This window comes from Mus caroli, unplaced genomic scaffold, assembly GCF_978045245.1.
Source record: "Mus caroli unplaced genomic scaffold, Mus_caroli_1 scaffold_11, whole genome shotgun sequence".
Taxonomy (NCBI): domain Eukaryota; kingdom Metazoa; phylum Chordata; class Mammalia; order Rodentia; family Muridae; genus Mus; species Mus caroli.
In genome coordinates, this window is record NW_028227266.1 from 43727115 (window position 1) to 43753000 (window position 25886).

Here is a 25886-nt window from a genome sequence, read left to right on the forward strand (position 1 = left end):
TGACAGCCACCGCCACAAGCCTTTCCGCCTCCCCAGCCTTCCTAGGTGCTGGGAGCTGGGAGCTGGATTATGGTGGCCTGAGCAGCGGACGCAGCCGTAGGAGCCGGGAGTCCCTGTCGATCCCCAAGCTGCAAAGCCCGCCTGGAAGACCCCGAAAGCTGCGGGCTCGGATAGCCATGCCCGCCCCTCCCAGCCCCACAAGGGGCCTGATCCCCACGCTGAGGCTGGCGGCCGCCGTCCAGATGTAGCTGGGTCCCCTGGATCGCCATCGTCATCTCCTCTCGTGCGCTACGGATTTCTCCTGCCCACTCTCCGCCGCCTGGACCGGGAACTGAGCGAGGGGCCTGCAGACTCTGCAGTCCTGATGCCGCCGAGGCCGCTCTCCTGAGAGAAGCCACCACCACCCAGACTTAGGGGCAGGCAAGAGGGACAGTCACCAACCGGACCACAAGGCCCGGGCTCACCATGGCCCCAGCGCTGCACTGGCTCCTGCTATGGGTGGGCTCGGGAATGCTGCCTGCCCAGGGAACCCATCTCGGCATTCGGCTGCCCCTTCGCAGCGGCCTGGCGGGGCCACCCCTGGGCCTGAGGCTGCCTCGGGAGACCGACGAGGAATCGGAGGAGCCTGGCCGGAGAGGCAGCTTTGTGGAGATGGTGGACAACCTGAGGGGAAAGTCCGGCCAGGGCTACTATGTGGAGATGACCGTAGGCAGCCCCCCACAGACGGTAAGGTGGTCAGATCTAGCAACCCTCCTTCATGCATGGTAGAGGGGTGATAGGGTAGAGATGAAGCAGCCTGTTTAGTGGGTGCAGAATGACCGCCCCCTCCTATTCCTCCAGGATCCGGTTGGAAGTAGCCTTTCCATTTCCCGCCCCCTTTCACTGGCATCCAAGTCCCAGGACTGACTACCCACCCCTTACTCCCACTGCCCCATCCCCCCACGCCCAAGAAAGCACTTGAGTGGTGGCTGACCCTGGGGAAGGGCCAGGCACGGGGACACTGTAACAGGTGTCAGTGGCTGGAGTCTCTCATATTCCATCTCCACACTCTCCCCTTCTCTAGTGTTCTGGGGGGGGGCGATCTAAGATCCCCACCTTCATCTTCTTGAGAACCCAAAATCCTGGCACCAGTTGGATCAATCAGCTCCTTACTCTAAGTCTGGGCTGCCATAAGACAACAAAGTGAGAGTCTTAGTAACATCCATGTAGCCTCCAAGTCCCAATAGACTCTGGCTTCCCCTAGTCCCTTCCTCTATCCCAACCCCCACTCTCTACACTCTAGCTCCTCCCCCACCCATGCCTCAGAACATGGCCAGAAGAGAGCTGTACTGAGTCTGAGAAAGATAAGCCTAGGGGAGCCAGAAACCCCTTGCAAGGGTTCTGAGACGGAGGGGCACACAGCCATGGGAAGCGACTTCTCCCTGTCTTTTCCCGTCTTTTCCAAAAGTCGCCAAGGTACCTGGGGTGGCTGGTGGAGGTTGTGTCCTCTACCTGTGCTGACTGGGAGTGTGGGTTTGAGTCAGCTATGGTCCATGTGGGGTTGCTGGCTGACCTCTCTGAGTGCATCTGCCGCCTCTGTGGGCGAGTCTGGGTACTGGTTGGTGGCAATGCGATTCTGCATCTGCTTCTGTGTGTCACCTTGAGTCTGATCCTGTGTATCTCTGTGAGCTACCCCGAGTGGCTCCGGTCGGTGTCCACAAAGCTTGTCCACGGAGGGTGTGGAAGGATGGGAGTGCGTGCGCTGGGGTCAGGGAGGAGACAGTCACACTTCCTCTCACTCAGGTAGTTGGATATGGGAGAACCACAACCCCCTGCTTTCTTGTTACTTGCTGGGTCTATACCACTCAAGCTTCCTTTGGGAGCTCTGAAGTCCTGGTCTCCCCCACTCACCCCTCCTCTTTGCTGTACACCATAACTTCCCAGAAGTAGTATGGAATCCGAGGGTCGGAGCCAAGTCAGAGCTGGAGTTCAGTCTGAGCCAAGAGAAGGTAAGATGTCAGGGAAGGGGACATGTGGAGACGTGGGACTCTAGTGACGTGCTGTGCAACTGCACAGATCTGTGATACAGCCACAAGGACTTTAGGGTCAGACAGGCTAGGAGTCTGGGGGTCTGCCTAGCACCCCAGCCTTCCCTTTTCCCAGTGGTGTGACCTTAAGCAACTTATATAACTCTTGTTGGCTATTGCCTTCTCTTCAAAACATGGGAAATGGGATCTCCTTTGCAAGACAATTGTGAGGATTAAATGAAGCCATGTAGGGGGAGATGCCTAGAAGAAATCCCTGTGTTAATTGACCTCCGATAAATATTACCTCCTTCTCCTTAACTGGCCTGGCCACTTCTGCCTCTTCTGTGCTATGCAATGAAGCATAAAGTCTGGACTGTGTTGAGCACATTTAGTACATACTTCCCTGGTCCCCTGAGATGCCATGTAGGTGCTCCAGCCCAGCCCTTGGCAGAGAGTAGCTGTTGAGGGCTAGTCAGTGCCCTCCCCTCCCAGCTAGAAGCCAGAGCAGGGGGCTGGAGGTCACACACTAGCCCTGGGAACCCTGAGTAGAGGCACTCTGTGGTTGCACGTGGCTCTGATCCCAACCCTGTTCCAGAAGGCCTCGGCTCTGTGGCTATTTTGTTCCTTCCCTCAGCAGCCTGTGAGAAGGATGAGCCTTCTTCTTACCCGATGGGGCTATCAGAAGCATGAAATGGGATGGAGAGTGGCAGAGTTTTCTATGAACACAAAACTCTGGAATTTGGAGGGGTACTTCCCAAGCTTGGTGGTCTAATCTACAGAACAATGGAAGACACACCTCTGCCTGAAAGGCTTTAAAAATGAAGTAAAATATAAGTACTCCTTTGACAAAAGTGATGCTCTGTAGATTCTTACCTTTAGAACCCGCTAAACATGTAAATTCTCATGACCCCACCCCAGAGTCTGGGAGTCTGCAGGTCTTAAGGCTGAGAAGCACCGATCTATGAGGAGAAAGAATGATGCCAAAGGTAGAGTTGGCTCAAGGGACTTGATGGAGTATGTGTGCAGTGAGTGAGGTCCTGGAGGGTGGAAAGGAATGGGGCCATCCCAGCCAGGACCTGGCGCTTCTCCCAACACACCGTAATTGCTTCTCACTTGCTCCCCACTCTGGCCCAGGGACTATGAGAAACGAGAGTTGTGTGTTTGAGCTTATGCGTGTTTGTTCAGGAGACAAGGGAAAGCCAGGCCAGTTGATACTGCAGGTTTGTGCTGAGACCAGATCAATTTAGGTAAATAAAACGGAGCCCAACTGTCAAAAAGCCTCAAATGTCAGGCTATATGGTTTGGACTTTGGCTCTGAGGGGGGGAAATTGAGATCATTTATACTGGAGAATGATATGAAGCAAGCAAGCAGATGTCTGAATTTTTGGGAGAGTGGAATATAGAGCTACGGGAGACCGGAAGCTCACTTTCCAGTTCAGGTGGAGAAAGGCGTGGAGAAGGCGTGAGGCTGCGGTAAGAGGGAGAGAGAAAGGATGCCAGGATGCAAGGAATGTCACAAAACAGGCGAGCAGGCTGGGGACGTCGTGTGGAGGGTGGAGAAGAAGGAAGGCATCAGAGGTAACTTGGGGATTCTGACATGGCGTAATTTGAAATGGGCCGTTGGTGGAGCAGGATACAGGGCAGGAGGGCACGGTTGGTCTATACACTTGTTTTATTTTAATCCAGTGTGCATATTTTCGTTTGTTCTGGTTTGTTTGTTTTGCTGCATCCCTCACCCCTACCCCTTGCTATGTAGCCCTGGCTAGACACAATTCAGGAGCCTTCTGCCAAAGCCTTTAGCATGGTGGGATTAGAAGTGTACGCCATCACACCCAGCTTCTTTTGTTCTGTTGCTTGGCATGGCTTAAGACAGGTTCTCACTGTGTAACCCTGGCTGACCTGAATTTACCATGTAGACATGCTAGCCTCAAACTCCAAAAGATCCGCCTGCCTCTGCCTCCCTAGTGCTAGAATTAAGGCTATGTGCCACCAAGCCCAGTTTACTTGGTTCTTTGTTTATTTGTTCTTCCTTTCTGTCTTTCATGTATATGTATATGAGTATGTATATGCATGTATACAAACACACATATATACACTCTACATTATTCATAGCTTTCAGAAGAAAAAACAGGCTCTGAAAGGTAAACCCTTGGTCCCATGGTGTGTCAGTAAGCTGAGGCCCTCCCTACCTTACCCTTTGTTCTCCTACAATGGTATTGTCTTGAATAGCCTGTTGAGAGCATCCCTCTGCTGTGATGTCTCCCCTACAGTTGTGTAGTGTGCTATGACTATTTTTGTTTCCTTCATCAAACTTCAAGCTCTTGGGACTAGGGATGTAGTCCAGTGGTAGCACACTAGCCTAGCAAGCACATGGCTCTAGGTTCATTCCTCAGCACCACAAAACTTTAAGTTCTTTTTTTATTAATTAATTAATTAATTAACTAGTGCATGTGTGTGCATATACCACAACCTGCATGTGGAGGTTAGAAGACAATCTGGAGGATTCTCCCTTTCCACCATGTGGGTTCCAGGGTCTGAACTCAGCTTGGCAGGTGTAGCTGCAAGTACCTTCCCCTACTGAGCCACCTCACCAGCCCAAAAGCTCATATTCTAATATGTATGATAGTTTCTAGCTCAGACATCTGCTGAGTGAATGAATCCGTGAGCTACAGGATGTTGAAATAGAGCTGTTAACTGGGCCTGGTGACTCAGGTCTGTAATCTCAGCTCCTCCAGAAGCTGAGGCAGCAGGATCAGAAGAAGGTCAAGACTTAGCTGGGCTACAAAATGAGTTCAGGGGAAACTCCGAAATTACACAAAGCTTGAGTAATCTGACGAGACCCTGTCTCAAGAAAGAAAGAAAAGTCAGGGCGGGCTAGGGATATAGTTTAATTGTACTGCACCAGCTAGCACCCCTGGTCCCCAAGTGTACAGTGCGTATGCACTCCAGGTTCCTTGGTGCTGAGATCACAGGCATGAAACCTTAATTTCCGCACTTTCCTATCCTGCCTCATTTTCACTTCAAATGAAAAGCTGCACCTCATTGCATTAGGATCAGCATCGCTGACCCAACACTGAAGAGTGGTTTGTTAGGAAGGAAATTTGGTAACAGTCATTTCAATATGATAAATATTTATTGAGCAACTGTTGTGTTCACAGGAGAAACAGTCCCAGCCTTTGGGGTGCTTACAATTTGGTGTGAAACATAGATGTATAAACATCACTGATGCCCAAGAAGGATGAGTCCAGGAAATGGCACAAAGCTCTTCTGATAGGGCACAGGCTCACTGCTCCACTCTATGGGGAGAGGTGCATGAGCTGTAGTGAGAAGCTGGAAGTTGTAAGGATGCTGCGGGCCTTGTTCTGGAAGCAGCTGGCAGACCTCATAAGCCTATGAAAGAGGGGTGGTGGTGTCTAATTTTGGTTTCAGGAAAACAACTTTAGTGTGGAGGAGGGCTTGGATAGGGTAGTGTGTGAGACAAGCATCTGTTAGACAAGGGCCTGATGAGGGAGGAGGCAGTGAGGGGAGAGAGGAGAGAAGGTCTCAGGATGCTGGCAGTCACAGCTCAGGTCAACCAGCCCTGCTCTGTCCCTATGAGCTAAGGAGTGAGAGAAAGGGCGAGGGAAGGAGTTGGTCCCTTCTCCCTAACCTCTCAGTTTGTTTGTATAGGTGAACAGCAAAGGGGGGGTGGCACATGCCTTTGATCCTAGTACTTGGGAAGCAGAAGTAGGTGGATCTGTGATTTTGAGACCAGCCTGGTCTACAGAGTAAGTTCCAGGATAACCATAGCTACACAGAAAAATCCTGTCTTGGGAGGTCAGGGGAAGGAAAGCTTCTCTCTCTCTCTCTCTCTCTCTCTCTCTCTCTCTCTCTCTCTCTCTCTCTCTCTCTCTCTCTCTCTCTCTCTCTCTCTCTCTCTCTCTCTCTCTCTCTCTCTCTTTGGCCAGGGGATCCGGTAAGACAGGGCTATCCTAGAACTTGTGACCTGGGCTATCCTAGAACTCACTATACTGCCAGGCTGACCTGGAATTTGCAGTAATCCTCTTACCTCAGCTTCCAGGGATTGATTACAGGTGGGCCACGGTGCCTGGCTTAAACAGTTACTTTTCTGGTTTAATGATGTGGCCTAGGTATTAGTATGCTCATTTTGGTGATAAGAAAACCAGGGCTGAAAGAGATTAAGGGGGTTTCATGAAGTTACTCAGCTGGGATTAACACAGCAGAAATTCAAGTCCTTATCTTTAGTTCCAAAGTACTAGTGCTGGGTCAGTTTCCATTTTATCATCTTGAACATGTTAATTGACTTGCAAATGAACCATCCTTATGGGTGAACCTGGCAACTACTGGCCACGGGCATCTGGAAACTGGTGGGAGATAGGACTCAACTGATAGACTTGGTGATCACCTCGCAGAGTCAGCAAATGATCTTGCTCCTCGAGAGAGAATGGAAAGAAACGAGGATGATGGTGGAGGAAGAATATGTGTAGATAGGAGGGAAGAAAGCCATCAGAAATGGCGGCCTTCTGGGTCTGAGCTACAGATGGCACCAGCCCTTCCTATTGTTTCAAACACTCCGCTGCCTTCCCAGCTAAAGAAAGACAGGTTCATTTGGGAGAACGTTTCATTCGTTTGAGAACGATGTCCTCTGAGCATTTCTAGACAATTCTGGTAAAAAGCAAAGCAGAAAATTCTAATTGAAAATCCAAGAAGAGATCTCCCAGGGAAGCCCCATGAGAGTCTCTCTCTGCTGTAGTCCATCTCAATGGTGTGACTGAGCAAAAGCCAGGCTGTTTTCCTGGTCCCAGAGAGGGGTTCTCCTTCTGGGAGGGCCCCAGAGGGTGGAAGGCATTCACTGATGTTGGTCCACCATATCCTCCGGTTCTTAGGAGACTGAGATGGGTGATCTGCGGAAGAATGCTGAATCATTGGTCTCCAGAGCATTCTGACCCAGCGAGCAGAGGCTCCTAGGCTGTTCTCCCAGACTATGGGTTTTCTGTCATCCAGTAGTTGGCCTCTCTGCTGCTCACTGTAACCCCACTGTGGCCAGGATGGCTGTTTTCTGCTGGAGTCTCCCCTCAGAATCAGTGACCCTAGCATTAATTCCTTTTCAGGGCCTGTGAAGATTTTGCCAGGGAACAGAGAAGGTGAACGCCAGCTTTCCCCAGTGGGTGAGCATGACTCAAGGACCAGTGGGAAACTGAGCTGATGCCAGAGAAGGAGTCACTGTCTGACAGTGACAAGCATGTAGCTAATAGCTGCTCTGAGGAAGGGCTTTCCGGGTGGCTTCTACAGAGAATGAAGGAACAAAAGAGGTCCTAGGAACCAGCACAAGGGATGGGTCTGTAGCTCTTATAGAGTACACAGTTAGCAATGGGGCCTTGGTTCCATCCCTAGCACCAGGAGTAAAGTTTAAAAGCCACCCTGCGGGCGTTGGTGGCGCACGCCTTTAATCCCAGCACTCGGGAGGCAGAGGCAGGTGGATTTCTGAGTTTGTGGCTAGCGTGGTCAACAGAGTGAGTTCCAGGACAGCCAAGGCTACACAGAGAAACCCTGTCTCGGAAAAAAAAACAAAAACAAAACAAATAAAAGCCATCCTGTCAATTAGACATGTGGTTTTTTTTTGACTCTGCCACCCTACTGATAGATGGCAAAAGTACTGCCCTGGAGGCTGGAGGAAATGGAATACCCTGGCCAAAGACAGAAGGGTGCACTGGATAAGTTTGGTTTGGGGTGACCCTGCCCTTTAAGATCCCTTAAAAATCTAGCCTGACTTGGGGTGCGTGCTGCTTGTTTGCAGGTCCCAGCTACTGCCTGGAAAACAAAGAAAGTAGAGGATATAGCTGAGAAAGAAGTCTGCGGACCTAGGGTCAGCTGCATTTGCTCACAGTCACAGGGCAGCCTGAGGCAGGAGGGAGCTGTTGGCCTTTGTCCATTTCCAGCTGCAAACTCCAAGCTCCTTGGGCACTTCCTTGTCCCTTCTCTCAGGTTCGGACATGGCATCTATTGAAGAAATCTGGTGACTCTCATTTAGCAAGGGCTGAGACCAAGCAGGCCTGGAGCAACCACAACTGCCCCAAGAACCACAGAGCCCAAGAAGATTCATGGGCACTGTGGGCTGCAGTTGTCCTGGCCACTTAGCTAAGGCCCTGAGTTTGAGAATAGTACTTGTCATCTATAGAGTCACTGGGAACCAGCTGTAGGAAATGAGAACCGCTGTCAACATAAGAAGTCAGCCAGGTATGGTAGTTCATGCTTGTAATTCTAGCACTTGTGGGTGGAAGCAGGAGGCTTGCTATGAGGTCCTAGGAACCAGCACAAGGAATGGGTCTGTAGCTCTTATAGAGTACACAGTTAGCAATGGGGCCTTGGTTCCATCCCTAGCACCATCCTTAGGCCATTCTGCTCTAAGTTTGTCCTTTTTACAGAGGAAGACCCTGTCTCAAAACCTAAAATAAAGTCAGGTGGTGGTGGCGCACGCCTTTAGTCCCAGCACTTGGGAGGCAGAGGCAGGTGGATCTCTGTGAGTTCAAGGCCAGCCTGGTCTATAGCATGAGTTCCAGGACAGCCAGGACTGCACAGAGAAACCCTGTCTTGAAAAACCACAAAGGAAGAAAGGAAGGGAGGGAGAGAGGGAGAAAGGGAGAAAGGAAGGAATGAGCACCTGCAGGACCATGGTTGGTAATAGTAGATACCCCATTCCAGGAGCCTCTGGTCAGAGGATAGGCAGGCGTGACTCAATGATTGAGGTTTGAGGAGTGGTAACAAGAGAAGGCAGGTGATACTGAGGACCTGTGGGAAGAGGAGCTTCATCTTGGCACACTCTTGAGAGACAGGATATTTGACCAGGACTTGAAAGTTGAACATGTGTCAGGTGTACAGCAGAACATGCCAGCTAAGGAATGGAGCTGTGTGTCCCAGCCCAGGCAAGGCCATTATGTTCCTCAGTGATGTCACAGGAACCACACAGAGGAAGGGAAGCTCCTTGGGAGTGACCAGGAAATAGCCAGTAGCTCTCAATGTTAAGGGTCATAGGATTTCATTCAGATAGGTAGCCTAACACTGGGCAAGAAACTTCCCAATTACTGTGACTTAAAAATGCAAGTCATTTTCCAGGATCCTGTGGGCTGACTTGAGATCCTCCTGTTTGAACTTATTCTTGTGGCTACAGACAGCTGGCAAGTCAGCTAGAGGCCGAGTTGTCCCAACTTGCTAGGTTTGTGGCTGCAACACTTGGGCTCACTGCTGGACTGCAATCCTGTAAGTGCCACCTCACTAGCCCCTCCTTGTCTTTACTGATTTCCCACTGGCCAAGCCCAGAGTCACTGTGGAGGGAATCTCAAACAAAGGCCTGTGAATCACCAGTATACCCATTTACCACATACTTCCTCTCCAGATGGAAGGCCAAGAAGATAAAAGACCGTTACTACTTAGTGGTCGGTTAGAGCCAGTGGAGGCTGGTATTGGCTTTGTGGCTTGTTTGTAAGATGGCCACGTTGTTCATACTCTCTGGGTCTGTTTCTTTCTCTTCAGATTGGAGGAAAGCCTCCCCCATCTCAGCTTTACACCAAAGGCTTCTTCTTGCTTAGCCCCCAGCTCTAAGGTGCATACGGAAGAAAGCAGATGTCTTCTTTGGAAGACTTGGGTGAGAACCTCTGCCCTAGAGGCTTGCAAAAGCTGTAGAGCCTGAGTCAGGCTGCAAGGAAGTTTGTGGGGCAGGGGAGGTGCGTTTTATTCTTGTGTTGAATTGGGGACCGAATACCTGGGCCCTTGAGCATAGACGATTCTGAGCTATCCCTGTCTGTGGGGGTTAAGCCCTGTAGGATTGAGGGAATCCAAGCCCACCTTAAATTTGCCAGTCTCGCACTTAACTGCATCTGCTAAGATTTATTGCTGAGCACAGTAGAGCGAACCTGGGCAGGTGTGCCTCTCCCAGCGGGGCTTGTTAGGCCTTCCCTAGAAGCTGCCTTCTCTCAGAGGTCCCAAGGAGCACATTTGTTTGTTAAGTGATTGGCACTGACCTAGTCCTGACCCCAAGTTAAATCTCCTGGGCATGGGACTCCTAGGTCTCCCTAGGCCAGGGGACAAGGAGAAAGCTACAACACAGGTGGTCTATCTCATGTCATGGCAATGGAAACTGGGTTAAGGAAGAAAGGTAGATCATAAAACTAACCAGCTATTGGGAGCCTCAGAGGGACTTTCTCCCCCACCATGTTTTTTTGTTTGGTTTTGGTTTTGGTTTTGGTTTTGGTTTTGGTTTTTTGAGACAGAGTTTCTCTGTATAGCCCTGGCTGTCCTGGAACTCACTCTGTAGACCAGGCTGGCCTTGAACTCAGAAATTCACTTGCCTCTGCCTCTCAAGTGCTGGAAATAAAGGCATGCGCCACCATGCCCAGCTTTTTTTTTTTTTTTTCCAAGAAATGCCTAATGTTTTTTTTAAAAAAAAGCTTGAAAAACCAGTTTTTCAAGAGACACCTATTGTCAGGCACTAGGATACCAAACAGGGCTACACTGAGTTCTTAGTCACAGGGAAGGTGAGAGTCAGAGAGGCGGATGGTAATGGAGCCTATAGTTAGTTACAGTTAAGGGAATGGAGCCTGGTCTTCCTCCCAAGGGAGGAAGTTTATGCTCAGGCTTAAAGATGAAGAAGACACAGAACCAAGAAGAGGAGGGGCCAGGCAGAGCCAGTGGCCAGTGCCACTCTGTGGGATGGGCCCAGGGCAGGCAGGAGCAGGCCATGTGTGGTGGGGATTGGAGATTTGCCTGAGGCTGAGCATGCAAGCAGGGTAGGTTGGAAATGCCCTGAAGGAAATGTGCAAACCAGAAGTTTCCATAGTAATCTTATCTACATCTCCTGTCTTAGGAGGACCAGTCAGTTCACATTTGATCTTGGGAAGGTTACTCAGGCCAATAGTCCAGAAGACAGAATGGTGAGGTCCAAGGCAGACATGTCAAGATAGTTCAGATTGGAGGCTGCACAGTGGTTTAAGAGCGCATTGCTGCTCTTGCAGAGACAGTTCAGGCTCCCAACCATCTGTAACTCCAGTTCCAGGGGATTTGACAACCTATTCTGACCTTTCCATCCTCCTGTACACACATAGTAGACATGCATGCACACATATAACATTATATATGATAAATTATATCATGTGGGAGATGTGTGTGTGTGACAGTTAAGGTTGAGAAGCCGTGATATCCCAGGGTAAAATGATGCCAACTGGGCCAAAGGGTGGTAAAAGGGGATGGGAAGAAACAGACGCACAAACACTCTTTAAAGGATGGTGCCTGGACAGGGCTGAGGGAGCACTAGGGACAGATATGAAGAAGACCATTAAAGAGTCTCTGAGGTTTTTGCCTTACAGAACAGATTGGATAGTGCCACCACTTACCAATACAGAGAATACCGAAGAGGACCAGGTAGAGGTTGGCTTTGGGCATCCCTACTTGGAGGTGCCTACGGGAAAGTAGACTGGGGAAGAAGGCAAAGGTAATCTGGGGGTGTGAGCCTGTGAGGACCCGAGAGGTGACATGGGAGTGATATGAAAGATCTCTCATGTATCTGTCCCTGTGAAATCCTCAGCGACTGTAGTAAAGGCTGCTTGATAGTGGCGGGATGCAGGCAAAGCCAGTTTTAGAATGGCTTGAGAAAGAGTAGGAGGTGAAGAAATGAAGACAGCTTGGCTGAGAGCTTAGCTTGTGAAGAGAGGGTAGCTGGAGGCGGGTGTGAGATTCAGGCAGGTTTGTGTTGTTTTTAATGAAGAGACTCGGCATTTGTAAAGGCCAGTGGGAAGAATTTGGATGCTGTGGTGTTGGGATGGAGGAGCGGGAGCCCATGTAGCACGGTGATTGAATTAGCCTGAGGGAAAGGGGATCATGTCTAGAATGGGTGCCTGGCAAAGGAGCGAGGAGGGAATTGTCTTCCCAGCCCAGATGAAAACTGGGGCCTGAGCCAGAGGGAAGGCTCGAGTGGCTGGGGCAGCCTCAGGCTCAGGAAGGCTAGAGTAACGGGCTGAGGAAGACTAGAGTGGGCTCAGGGCCCAGGAGATAGGAAGCTTCTGAAACTAATTCCCCCACTAACTGCCTTGTTTGGCAATAAGAGTACTGGGTGGCTCAGCTCCTGCCTCAGGCCTGCACCAAGCTGAAAGGGAGAGGCTGCCAAGAGCTGCCCAAGGGGCTCAGTTAGAAATGTTGAAAGACAGCCCCAGAACTCATTTCTCAGCAGCAGGACCACATGCATAGCAGGAGCAGCCAGACATTGCTGCGGAGGGAGTCTCAACGTTTTCCTGTTTTGTTGTGGAGAGGGAGAGGCAAGAGCAATAGGAGTCTGAAGCCCTGGAAAAGGGCAGGCTGGGGAAGGAGAGGGGCCCAGGAGTGAGGAAAGTTGTTCTTTCTTGGCCTTAGCCCTCTGTGTCTGAGAGAAACCTTCCTCAGGTGGAAGAGGAAGACTGGGACTGGAGAGAACACAGGGCTCAGTACCTTGTGGTAGAGAAAGAGGAAGTCTGAAGAGAGGAGAGACAGGAAAAGGCCTAGGACAACGGGGTCCCTGGATAAGGTTTCAGTCTAGTGTAAAGAAGTGGCCAATCTGCTCAAGCTGGCCTTTACACAGATCCCAAGTAGTCCCTCCCACGAACAGGTTACAGGGACTGTGTCAGGAGGGGACCCATTTCTGGTGCTCAAAGCTAAGCCCTAAAGGTACAGAAAGGGGTCCCGGTAAGCGGGGTGAGGCCTTTTAACCATTAACCCAGCTGGTTGAAATCTGCCGTGCGGAGCCTCCAGGCTCTTATCGATTTTTTTTTAAAGCACAGCCACTGTTAACTGGTGGCTGCCCAGAAACCAGGGAGAGGCACAGAAGTAGAGGTGGGGAGAAGCAGGCAGGGAGGAAAATGGGAGCCCAGCCAGGAGTGGGAGGCGGAGAGGAGGTCTGAGGTAGGATCCACGGCTTGGCCATCAATGTAGGGGAGGCTTTGGGGCTGATCAGAAAACCTAAGCTGGCATTGGAATCAGCCAGCACAGCCCATGGGCACTGCTGAGCTCAGAAGCCAGGAAAGGGCCTAGCAGACGGGACAAAACAAGCTCATGACCATGGTGACCTTTTCAAGGTGACTAGGTCAGAGCTTCGCTGACTTCACTGAGAAAGGAGGGGAAGGCCACTGGAAAAGCTGAAGTGCAGAGCTTTGGAGGGCAGAGAGAGTCCATGACAGACTGCTGGGTTTTTCTGAGGACAGGGCCCTTTCCCTGATCCTCCTATACAGCAAAAACATCACGGTCTGGTGTGGCTGAGGGCGGGGTCAGGCCATCAGAGTCTGACTGCACCTGGCCTGCTATGTATGCACTCTGCTTCATAGTTAGTTTTACAAAGCTAATTTCATTTGTGGGGTGGCTAAATGGGAAGGTGAGGAACCCTCAGACTAAAACTCGCTTCTGGAGAAGATAAGGTTGAAGGATGCTTGTGTGATAAAGAAACAGGGTTGCTACAACTTGGATCTAAACTGTACCCCAACGGACCACGTGCTTTCAGTGTGGTGCTAGTGGGAGGAAGTCAGATAGCTGGGGGTATACTCTAGGAGGAGGTATTAGGACTCTGGCTCCTTCCTCTTCCTCTGCTTCTAGGCTGAGGTGGCAGGTCTCCTTTGTCACATGACGTACTATATTGACACATACAAAGGAATGTGGCCTAGTGACCATAGACTGAAACATCTGAAACCCTAAGCTATGTAGTTGAGGTGGGGAGGAAGGGACAGGCACACAGTGGGTGGCATATGCATAGAACCTCAGCACCCTGGAGGTCGGGGAAGAATAAAGGGTCAAAGTCACTCTCAGTTTCAAATTGAGCTCAAGAGCCATCTTGGGTGACAGAAGACCCTTCCTTTAAAAAAAAAAAAAAAAGACAAGGAAGAGAAGGAGGAAAAGAAGGAAGAGGAGGAGGAAACTAGAGACACAAAATACGTTTTTTACACTTTCCTAAGTGGCTTTAGGCATGTGTCACCATGGTGGAAGCTAAGACAAGTCACAGTGGAAAGTGACTGCAGGTAAGGAAAGGTGAAATGAGGGGCAGTCTGCACATGCATAAACTTCATGACTCATCACAGGATGCATACATTGGCAGGATTTGCGGACAGCGGTTTTGGCTCTGTGATATCATCTGGTCATTTTTGTGAGTCCAGGGTCAGTGGTTTCAACCAGTTTGACCTAGAAGGCATCTCCAGGTTTGAAAAACAATTTTAAAACAACAACCAAAATCCTGAACAACCCTTACCAAGGTGGGTAACCAAACAGAAGATTTTTTTTTCTTTATTAATTAAGCGACTTCTAAAATCAGTGATGAGCACAGGTAATTGAAAGCAAATGAAGATACAGAGATTATTTGGGTTTTTCATGAGTTTAATGTTCTCTTTGGTTTTTACAATTTAAAGAGAATGGTCCAATCCTCTTTGAAAAGAAAAAGAATATGATTTCTTTCATTAAGAGGAGTCGATCAAGCCGGGTGTGGTGGCACACGCCTTTAATCCCAGCACTCGGGAGGCAGAGGCAGGTGGATTTCTGAGTTCGAGGCCAGCCTGGTCTACAAAGTGAGTTCCAGGACAGCCAGGGCTATACAGAGAAACCCTGTCTCGAAAAACTAAAAAAAAAAAAAAAAAAAAAAAGAGGAGTCGATCACAAGCAGTAGTGCAGGGGACACATTAGTAGAGGTGCTAGGAGAGAGCTGTGCACACACAGCCAGGACACAGACACAGCTGTCTGTCCACCCTCAGCCATGGCACTCCTGGATCCCCATTCTTTCTGATGATGGCACACATAAGCTTAAGTAACTCAGGAAAAACCACATTATGGGTGTGGGGCATGGAGTCACACACACACCTGGGTACCAATGTGCCCTACCCACTGATCCCACACATCTTTCCTTGCCACTGCCAGATGGAGTGGATCAGCCGCAGCAGAGGCCTCTTGATGGCAGAGAGAAATAGTGGCAATCAGGTGTCAGGAAACACTAGCATGGCACAGACAGACGCAAGTGCAGTCTCTGAGGCTCAGGAGGATCCTCAAAGTCTGCCTGTGGCCTTGGTGCCAGTGCTGTCAGCCTGGCTGCTCTTATTCCATGGACAGGTCCACCAGGACCACAGGCCGGTGGGTCCAGAGCCATCTGTCTACAATTTCTTTTCTCTCCCCTTTCTCTGACAGCTCAACATCCTGGTGGACACGGGCAGTAGTAACTTTGCAGTGGGGGCTGCCCCACACCCTTTCCTGCATCGCTACTACCAGAGGCAGCTGTAAGTCCTGGGGAGGGGTGGGAGAGGGTTCAAGAACAAGAGCCTTTCTTCTACTAGGGAGGGGGAAAGCAAAAGGAGACAGCTGGGGCCAGGAAGAAAGACAGTGTGGGAAAGGGTGGGTTAAGGGGCAGACATGAAGTGCTTCTGCCCCAAGGCTCCCAGAACATGAACCATCTCATTTTCTGTCTATATGGACAGGCAGTAGGGCCAACCCACTGTCATGGCTACAGTTTAGAAGGCTGAACAGGCTAGTGGTTAGTGCCTTTCACCATGTTCTCACCAGGCATGGGGGGCTGCTCTGGGTAGTTACACGTGATTTAAGCAAGATGAAGGAACTAGGCATGTTGGAATATACCAGTAATCCCAACATTTGGAGGACTGTGGAGACTTGTGGAGACTACACAGCAACTCTCAAAGAGCCAAAAAATGGGAGCTGGGAGATGACTCAGTGACTAAGAATTTACTATGAAAGCAAGAGGACTGAGTTCAAGTTCTAGTACCTACCTAAAGCCTGCCATGGCTTGCATGCTTGTAACCCCAACATTGGCAGGCTAAGATAGGCAGATCTAGCTTTCTGGACAGCATAGCTGAAACTTCAGGTTTAGTGAGAGACCCTGTCTCAAAAAATAAAATGGAGAGCGATTATCCTCCGGCTTCTGCATGCACATCTGTGCACATACTCTACGTACAACAAAAACCATACTCTTCTTCAGCTTTAAAAAGCCAAGCCGGGCGTGGTGGCGCACGCCTTTAATCCCAGCACTCGGGAGGCAGAGGCAGGCGGATTTCTGAGTTCGAGGCCAGCCTGGTCTACAGAGTGAGTTCCAGGACAGCCAGGGCTATACAGAGAAACCCTGTCTCAAAAAACCAAAAAAAAAAAAAAAAAAAGCCAGAAAATAAGAAGGAAAGAGTCTTTCATGACCCCCATTGAATTGTCTCCAGGTACCACTACAAGTGCCACCAGCTGGGTTCTGCTTGGTGGTGGGAGATGGACTAGAATGGGTTTTTATATAAGAGAGACATGAGGAGTGTTGTGAAAGACTGGTTATAAAAGCAGATTGAGGACGTGGTGAGGAGAATCTAGTGTTGGCAGTATGTCTGTATGAGACAGGAGGAAGGTGTGGCCTCCACACAGTACAGGCTTACACCCTAACCTTGGACTTGTAGGAAAGTACAAACCGCTGCCCTGTTTCCTTTTTCCCTAAGAACACAGTTGGGGAAGGAGTAAGCTGGGTAAGATCAGTGCGAGGACATCCATTATAAGTTTTCATGCAGTGCCATCAGCCCTGGGTAGTTACATGATGAAGAGAAACAGTAGGGGCATTCCACAGCAGTGAGTGAGTGCAACTACTCTTGTGGATTCTAACCCCTGCCTGCTATGCTGGGATATTTGCTCGAATTTTCTGTAGAGGTTATTCCATGGCTTCCACAGTCACTCTGCCTAGTTCTCTCCCCACCACTCACTTGGTACCACTGGGCCCCAAGGCAGCAAGAGAGTCAATGGCTCCTTTTCTCTGTGAGTGTGGTGGATCTGGGGTGGGGGAGGAGATGTCCAATAGCTGTCTTTGCAGCAGCCATACACAATGTACAAAGCCCATCTTGTTCTTTAGCCTGAGCTTCAGGTCCAACAATATAAACTATGGGGACAGGAGAGCAATCCCCAGCTACAGCTATCTATCTGCAGGGATGCTTTACATTCTGTTCTGAGTAACAGGACTAGGGTTGTTCAGCTTAGCAGATTCTAGAATGCCATAAAGAGTGCATTTGGGAATATATCTGATGACACACATCTATTGTTACAGCTTTGCTTCCTTTTTATAGGTCCAGCACATATCGAGACCTCCGAAAGGGTGTGTATGTGCCCTACACCCAGGGCAAGTGGGAGGGGGAACTGGGCACCGACCTGGTGAGCATCCCTCATGGCCCCAACGTCACTGTGCGTGCCAACATTGCTGCCATCACTGAATCGGACAAGTTCTTCATCAATGGTTCCAACTGGGAGGGCATCCTAGGGCTGGCCTATGCTGAGATTGCCAGGGTGAGAGAACCAAGCCTGTTGCCTGCATGTTGCTCACTGCATGCTACACAAGGAAGGAGCCAAGAGAGAGAAGGGGGAAGGATGGACTGAAAGGGTAAACATGGGGCTGGAGAGACGGCTCAGTGAGAGTAGTGCTTACCCAGCAGTCATGAGTTTAATCCTCACAACTAACCTTTTCAAAATCGCTGGGTGTAATACTACATACTTATAATCCCAGCTCTGGAAAGGCAGGGTCAAGTGAATTCTGGGGCTTCCTGGCCATTAAGCCTAGCTTACTAGACCAGTTCCCAGCCAATGAGAGACCCTGCCTTAGAAACCGAGGTAGAATGCCGCTAGAGAGATGGCTCAGCACTTGCTGCTCTTCCAAGGGGCCCAGGGTTGATTCCTAGCACCCATGTGTCAGCTCACAACTCCACTTCCAGGGATCCAATGCCCTCTTTTGGTCTCTAGAAGCAACAAGCACATGGTGCACAGGCATAGAGGCAGGCAAAACACCCATATTCATAGAAACACATTTTTTTTTTTTTTTTGAGACAGAGTTTCTCTGTATAGTCCTGGCTGTCCTGGAACTCTCTACGTAGACCAGGCTGGGGATAAACTCAGAGAGATTCCCTTGCCCCTGCCTCCCAGGTGCTGGGATAAAAGGCATGTGCCACTTCTGCCCAGCATAAAAACAAAATAAATTTTAAAACAAAACAAGCTAGGGCTGGTGAGATGGCTTGGTGTGTTAGGAACCCTTGCCAAAGTCTAAGAGCCACGTGGCGGAAGGAACGAACTCATTTCTGTACAGGCCTCGCTCTCACCTTCACACCTTTGCTGCACAAGCCAGTGCACACACAGGGAATATTCTTAAAGGTACACAGATTCTCAAGAATAATATCCAAGATTGTCCTTTGGTCTCCAAATGTGTGTGTACAGACACATGTATACACACACACACACTGACACATACACACGATATAGGAAGAGAAACAGGTACTACAGGTACAGGAGGAGGCTGTCCCCAAATCTGAAACAAGTGACTCACGTGGGGATGGAGGAAGGTGCTATGGCCTCGAAGCACCTGCCTCTGCACTGCAGTATCTCTTACCTTTGCTCAGTACCTCCTTGGTCTTTCCTGAGGAACACCCCAAGTTTTGACTTTGCCCTTGAGTACAGACAGGAAGCCGATCTGTCTGGTAGGCCCCTGTGTGAGGATTTATTCCTGTATCTCTCTGCCACAGCCCGACGACTCTTTGGAGCCCTTCTTTGACTCGCTGGTGAAGCAGACCCACATTCCCAACATCTTTTCCCTGCAGCTCTGTGGCACTGGCTTCCCCCTCAACCAGACCGAGGCACTGGCCTCGGTGGGAGGGAGCATGGTGAGTAGGCCCTCAGAGGGCCATGTGTCTTCTCCCTCATAGCTGGAATCAAGAAAAAACCCTTTTAAAGTCCTGATCCTTGCTTCCCTCCTTTCCTTTTCTTCACTGCTGTTCTTGAAAGGAATTGAATCTCTCATGGAAGGGATCAGAAACAATTAGGTACATTTCAAAGAAAATAAAAATTAGTCCTGTAGATTACTGTCTGAGTCTGAGAATAGTATGTAAGGACTCTGTTAAGAGCGCATTAATGGGCTGGAGAGATGGCTCAGTAGATAAGAGCACTGACTGCTTTTCCAGAGATCCTGAGTTCAATTCCCAGCAACCACATGGTGGCTCACAAACATCTGTAATGGAATCTGATGCCCTCTTCTGGTGCGTCTGAAGACAGCGACAGTGTACTTGTAAAAAAAACAAACAAACAAACAAACAAAGCATGTTAAGGCTGGTATCTGGAGCCGTGACTGACCAGGCTGGCCTCAGATGTGCAGCATTCCCTCCTTCCATTTTCCAAGTATATGCCACCAGACTCAGTTCAAGCCCATTTATTAATTAGGACAGTAACAAGTATTCTCCAACAAGCAAAGACAAGAAAACGTATGAAAGCAGCATACAATCAGTTCATTCCACAGTTACTGTACTAGCTTAGGCTTAAACAACTTTCGGTCAAGGGCTATAGATTTTGATACAAATAATCCCGATGTGTTTCTTCTCCTGAACACATTTAGGAAACTAAACATTACCATGCATGGGGCATGATGGGAGATTAGAGAGAATCTTGGCACCCCAAGAAATAGCTGATCTTGTTATTTAGTCTTGGATAACTTGCTCTCCTTCTGTGCTAGGACATAGGTATCTGTCTCTTTTTCTTTTAGATCATTGGTGGTATCGACCACTCGCTATACACGGGCAGTCTCTGGTACACACCCATCCGGCGGGAGTGGTATTATGAAGTGATCATTGTACGTGTGGAAATCAATGGTCAAGATCTCAAGATGGACTGCAAGGAGGTAATGGGATGGAGGGGATTCTCGTGAGCATAAGGGAATAGTCTCACAGTGTGTGAGAGCCATGAGGGTGGAAGCACAGGATCTGTGCTGAGGTCAGCAATCACGAGGCAATCCCTAAGGTGAAGGGCGGGTCCTGGCAGAGTAGTCACAGAGCCTGGACCACATGGCTTAAGTATAGTAATGAAAACATGAAAGAGTGAGTTCCTTTCTGGACTCTAGTCACTGCCTCTCCAGCCTTGGGCAAGGCTTTTGTGAGGCAGAGGTTGGACCTGACTAGAGTCCTGCTGTTACTAAGTGCCCTCAGGCTCCTCATTACAGTGCCAGACTCCTCATCTACAATGCAGAGGTAGAAATACACAAGCGTTCTCACAGACTGTAAAGGTCAAAGCCCATGTATGAAGTGTTAGTCCTTATGCTTGGCATATCCAAATGCCAACATTTAGGGTCTCTTTCCCTAGATTTTGTTTTACATTTATTGGGATGAGGATGGGGCATGTGCCACAGCTTGTGTATGGAGGTTAGAGGACAATTTTCAGTAACTAGTAGGTCTCCCTGGGGTTGAACTTAGGTCATCAGACTTGGTAGCAGGTGCCCTTACCTATCTCAACAGCCCCCTTTTTTGGCTTTTTTGAGATAGGGTCTTATGTAGCCCACGCTGACCTCAGACTTGCTAGGTAGCTAAAGATGACCTTGAACTCCTGGTCCTCCTTTCTCTGACTTTCAAGTGCTCTACAGGCATATACTACCATGCAGCATCAGAGCTCAAGCCCGTGGCTTTGTGCGTGCTGAGCCACCCTTCTCTCCATTATAATGTATGGTGAATGAGAATAACTACATAAAAGTACTAGAAGTTACAAATACCACACAAGGCATTTGTTTTAGGTTTAGAGAACACCTACCCGCACAAGGTAACGAAGTTAGTACTTACCAAGTGCCTGGGATCTGCCAGGACCTACTTAGTGCTTTCAGCCTTTTGACCTATGTAATCCTTGTGGTAACCTTTGAGGTAGGCACTGTTATTATCTTCAATTTAGAACAAGAGAACAGGTACACAGAGGTTAAGCAACTTGCCCAAGGACGCACATATACAAAATGGGAAAGCTAAGATGCCAACCCCAGTAGGATGCTTAGATGTCAGATTCACCCCTCCCACCTCTTCCCCTTTCTCTCCTCAGTACAACTATGACAAGAGCATTGTGGACAGTGGGACCACCAACCTTCGCCTGCCCAAGAAAGTATTTGAAGCTGCTGTCAAGTCCATCAAGGCAGCCTCCTCGGTCAGTGACAGTCACACTCCTCAGCAAGCACCAAAGATACGTAGATCCTTCCCATCAGGCGCTTACAAACTACTGCTCTGTTGACTTGGCATTGAGATGCCTTTTTTTTTCCTTTTCTTCCTTTCTTTCTTTCTTTCTTTTCTTTTCTTTTTTTTTTTTTTTTTTTTTTTTTGAGATGGGGTCATGAATGTAGCCCAGGTTAGCCTTGAACTTGACAACTTCATGCCTCAGCCTTCTAAGTTCTGGGACCACAGGCAGTGTGAGCCACCATGCCCAGTCACCCTAGTACAGCTTTATGAGCCCAGTATCTCACTTTCTCCTCCTGATCCGTAGACTTAGTTTTACCTTTGCTACTTTGGAAAATTCCCTGGAAAAGCACACAGTGGTACTGTCATTGCGATTCTGAACACAAGAGAAGAGATGGTGGGATAGGCGGAGGCTTCACATTCCTCTCTTGTCAACAGACGGAGAAGTTCCCAGATGGCTTTTGGCTAGGGGAGCAGCTGGTGTGCTGGCAAGCAGGCACGACCCCTTGGAACATTTTCCCAGTCATTTCACTTTACCTCATGGGTGAAGTTACCAATCAGTCCTTCCGCATCACCATCCTTCCGCAGGTATGTCCCCGAGCTGAGACAGTGGGGTGCCAAGAAGCAGACAAAGTATGTAAAGAGACATAGCTTGCTACAACTTGAAAGATGAAATGAATGTGTGGTGGTAAAGGGGTCTCAGAAGAGTCAACATCTCAGGGCTTGAGGAAGAGTGAAGTGTAGGAGACTAAAAGGCAGAGGAAGGCAGGAAGAATCAGACATGCTCTCACCCGCGACTGTTTACCCCTAGCAATACCTACGGCCGGTGGAGGACGTGGCCACGTCCCAAGACGACTGTTACAAGTTCGCCGTCTCACAGTCATCCACGGGCACTGTTATGGGAGCCGTCATCATGGAAGGCTTCTATGTTGTCTTCGATCGAGCCCGAAAGCGAATTGGCTTTGCTGTCAGCGCTTGCCATGGTGAGGAGGGTATGGGGTCAGTCTGCTCATGTTCTTGCTGTCAGCAGCTAATACCCAGATCTCTTTGTTTGGGAGGTAGTAGTAGCTACCTCTGGCTAATCAACCATGTGTGAGAGCTAGGGCTAAGGCTTGCTCTGGTGAACACGCCTGGTGGGAAACCACTATTGGAAACTGATAGCAGCTCGAACTTCCCAGGCACTTGGAAATACTAGCTGCAAGGGTGGCTGCCTGCCCACAGTAAAGCTGAGTACTACTGCAGAAAAGGGCCAGGGCTTTGTGGTTGGATTTTCATGGAGACAGGTAAGTCTGCTATGTGTGGAAGGAGCTAGATTTTGGTCAACTTGGAACTGTTGACTTTGATATCACCTCTACTGGATGTGAAAATGGGAGAGGCTTGTAGTCCCCGAAGTCCTGGAAGGAGAAACAGCCTCCCTCAGTACTAGCTTCCCTGCCTCCTGCTCGCTCTTTCCAAGTTGGGCTCCACAGCCTCACTTGGGTGGATTCCAAGGGGCCCCTGTCAGGAAGCTCTTTTAACTGTATAACCTAGACTACTCTATGACAGTAAGAGCTACCGGTTCATCTCACCCTCTCTCCAGTGCACGATGAGTTCAGGACGGCGGCAGTGGAAGGTCCGTTTGTTACGGCAGACATGGAAGACTGTGGCTACAACATTCCCCAGACAGATGAGTCGACACTTATGACCATAGCCTATGTCATGGCGGCCATCTGCGCCCTCTTCATGTTGCCACTCTGCCTCATGGTATGTCAGTGGCGCTGCCTGCGCTGCCTGCGCCACCAGCACGATGACTTTGCTGATGACATCTCCCTGCTCAAGTAAGGAGGCCCGTGGGCAGATGATGGAGACGCCCCTGGACCACATCTGGGTGGTTCCCTTTGGTCACATGAGTTGGAGCTATGGATGGTACCTGTGGCCAGAGCACCTCAGGACCCTCACCAACCTGTCAATGCTTCTGGTGTGACAGAACAGAGAAAACAGGCAAGCTGGATTACAGGGCTTGCACCTGTAGGACACAGGAGAGGGAAGGAAGCAGCGTTCTGGTGGCAGGAATACCCTTAGGCACCACAAACTTGAGTTGGAAATTTTGCTGCTTGAAGCTTCAGCCCTGACCCTCTGCCCAGCATCCTTTAGAGTCTCCAACCTAAAGTATTCTTTATGTCCTTCCAGAAGTACTGGCGTCATACTCAGGCTACCCGGCATGTGTCCCTGTGGTACCCTGGCAGAGAAAGGGCCAATCTCATTCCCTGCTGGCCAAAGTCAGCAGAAGAAAATGCAGTTTGCCAGTTGCTTTAGTGATAGGGACTGCAGACTCAAGCCTACACTGGTACAAAGACTGCGTCTTGAGATAAACAAGAACCTATGCGATGCGAATGTTTATACTCCTGGGGGCAGTCAAGATGAGGAGACAGGATAGGATAGAGACAGGAAGGAGATGGTAGCAAAGCTGGGAAAGGCAGAACTCTGATCACTTTCTAGTTCCAAGTTTAGACTCATCTCCAAGACAGAAGCCCATCTGGACTAAGAGGTATCATTCCCCAATGTGTCTGTGGTTGTAGTCTGAACTGAAATGAAATGGGGAAAAAGGGCTTATTAGCCAAAGAGCTCTTTTTAACATTCTTAGAGGAACAGTGCTCATGAGAAAAGTCCCACTGGACAGATGAATTCCTATCTTGCTAATTCTACCTGTCTCTCTCTGCTTCTTCAACATGCTAAGTGGCACCAAAATGTCCCAACCCCAAGGTCTTAGGTGCCCTATGGGACAACAGTTAGAATATTGTAGGGCTAGGGATGGTCTTCCCAGCATAGGTTCACTCCAACCAAGGTGCTAAAAGGAACAGACAGGAGAGTCCTCCTCTCTGATCCACAAAGGCAGAGCCCTCAAGATTCGTCCAGCAGGGTTAGGGCTGATGCATTTGCCTCTGCCTGGATTTTGTTTTTATTTTCTTTCTTTTTGCCCAGTGGTACAAAATGATAAGCTCTTAATGGAATACTGAGTGGGTTCATTCCTCTCTTGCCCTCTCCAATGGCCCCTCTATTTATCTGGCTAAGGAAACATCATGCATTGGCTAGTATTAAACAGCAACTGTAAGATAGAGGGCTTTCTGTTCTATGTCATTGCCTTCAGTATCAAGGCTGCCTGGAGAAAGGATGGCAGCCTCAGGGCTTCCTTACTTTCTTCTCCTTTCCTGACAGAGCAGCCTTTCTGTCCTGCTCTCTGCTGCCCCTCCCAATAATACATGGGTACCCAGGCTGGTTCTTGGGCTAGGTAGTGGGGGCCATACTCACCTCTTCCCTGTCAGTTCTAACACAACAGACATGAAGCCAGTGTTAGTGGGAAGAGCTGGGTTTTCCCAGGATGACCACTGCATCCTATCCTGGTACGCTCTACACTGCTTTCAGGCAGGGGACCTGCCAAGCATGGAACAGTTGATGAGGAAGAGACATTAGCAGGGCCTCTGGAGTTGCTGGCCCCAGCCAGCTGCCCACAAGCCATAAACCAATAAAATAAGAATCCTGCGTCACAGTTTCCAGCTGGGCCCTCGCACTGGTGCTGCTCTGGCTGAGTAGGAATACACCCACAGACTGCCAGGAAGATGGAGACTGTCCGCTTCCAGCTCAGAACTACAGTGTAATTAAGCTTCCAGGATCACTACCATGAAAACGCCGCTTTCTGCTTTATCATTTCTACCCATGTTGGGAAAAACTGGCTTTTTCCCCATCTCTTTCCAGGGCAAAAAAAAAAAAAAAAAAAAAAAAAAAAAGAGAGAGAGAGAGAGAGAAAAAGAACTCAACCTAGTTGTTATTTACCCTAGTAACTGGTGTTCTATTTTTTTTTAAAAGGGGAAAATTTGCATTTATTTTTCTTTTGATGGTTAACTCCTTTGTATCATAAAATTATGAACTCTGATATGTAAAACAGAAAAAAATCTTGACAACAGCTTCTTGCTTGTAAAAATATGTATTATACAGCTCTATTTTCAAAGTCTCCTGAAAAATGACTGGCCTATCTCCACTGTATGTGGGGCTTTGCCACCGTCTGTATGGACGGAGGCCCAGTGGGCAGAGGTGATGCAAACAGGCATGGCAGACTCTGAGTGTTTTTCTGACTGTTTCTCTGCAGAGATAGAGCCACAGTGATGAGGCTCCCACTGCCGAGGTTTACTCTCCAAAATGCTGCCTTTCTGGGGCTCACCCTGAGAGACAGCTTGGCCCCATCATTCCTGCTTTTTTCCCTCTCTACTCTTTTGGCTTCTAAGATCTTTTTTTTTTTTTTTTTTTTAAAGAAAAGTAGTTTTTTTCTTACTTTCTTTTTTCTTTTCTGTCTTCTTTCTGTCTGTCTGTCTTTTTCTTTTCTTTTTCTTTTTTTCTTTTTGTGAGACAGCATCTCATGTAGATCAGGCTGGCCTCAAACCTTCCTGCCTTTGCCTCCTGAGTGCTAGGATTACAGGTGTGTGCCACAACTCCTCGATAGAAACCGTGTGTCTGTGTGTGTGTGAATGTATGTGTGTCTGTAGGGGAAGGGGCCAGGAGGATGAGATATGGTCTCATGTAGCCCAGGCTAGCCTTGAACTCCTGACCCTCCTGTGTGTCCACCTCCCATATGCCATGATTACAGCCTTGTGCCACTATATTTAACTAAACACAACATTCTTTATGCTCACTTTCAATGTACAGTTTTCAGGTGACAATGAGGTACTACATAGCTAGTGCTGGATGCTGCACAGTTGAAGGGAGAGAGCAATCTTAAGACAGAAAATGAATCCGCCACATGAAATAAACAAAGGAAGCAGACTTCCATTTTGCCACTTTTTTCTGTTCAAGTACTACCAAACTGGAGACAAGAAGACAGAAGTACTTCATTAACCAAAGAAAGGAGGTCACCTGACCTCTAAAAAGTTGAAGA

The 25886-nt window shown here is 49.0% G+C and overlaps 1 protein-coding gene across 1 annotated transcript; it reads left to right on the forward strand.

The window, feature by feature from the left end:
* Nucleotides 1-24968, forward strand: Bace1 (beta-secretase 1). Its single transcript, XM_021172893.2, has 9 exons — nt 1-726; nt 15183-15271; nt 17093-17309; nt 18533-18670; nt 19543-19677; nt 20853-20954; nt 21419-21568; nt 21792-21963; nt 22560-24968. Exons 1-9 carry the CDS (start codon nt 466-468, stop codon nt 22799-22801), a joined length of 1506 nt encoding a protein of 501 aa, XP_021028552.1. The 5' UTR covers nt 1-465; the 3' UTR covers nt 22802-24968.
* Nucleotides 24969-25886: the final 918 nt, after the last annotated feature.

Coding starts and splice junctions, on each gene's coding strand:
- Bace1 (XM_021172893.2), top strand. CDS start 466: ATGGCCCCAGCGCTGCACTGGCTCCTGCTATGGGTGGGCTCGGGAATG. Junction 15,272..17,092: donor CGCTACTACCAGAGGCAGCT/GTAAGTCCTGGG, acceptor TCCTTTTTATAG/GTCCAGCACATATCGAGACC. Junction 21,964..22,559: donor TGCTGTCAGCGCTTGCCATG/GTGAGGAGGGTA, acceptor CCCTCTCTCCAG/TGCACGATGAGTTCAGGACG.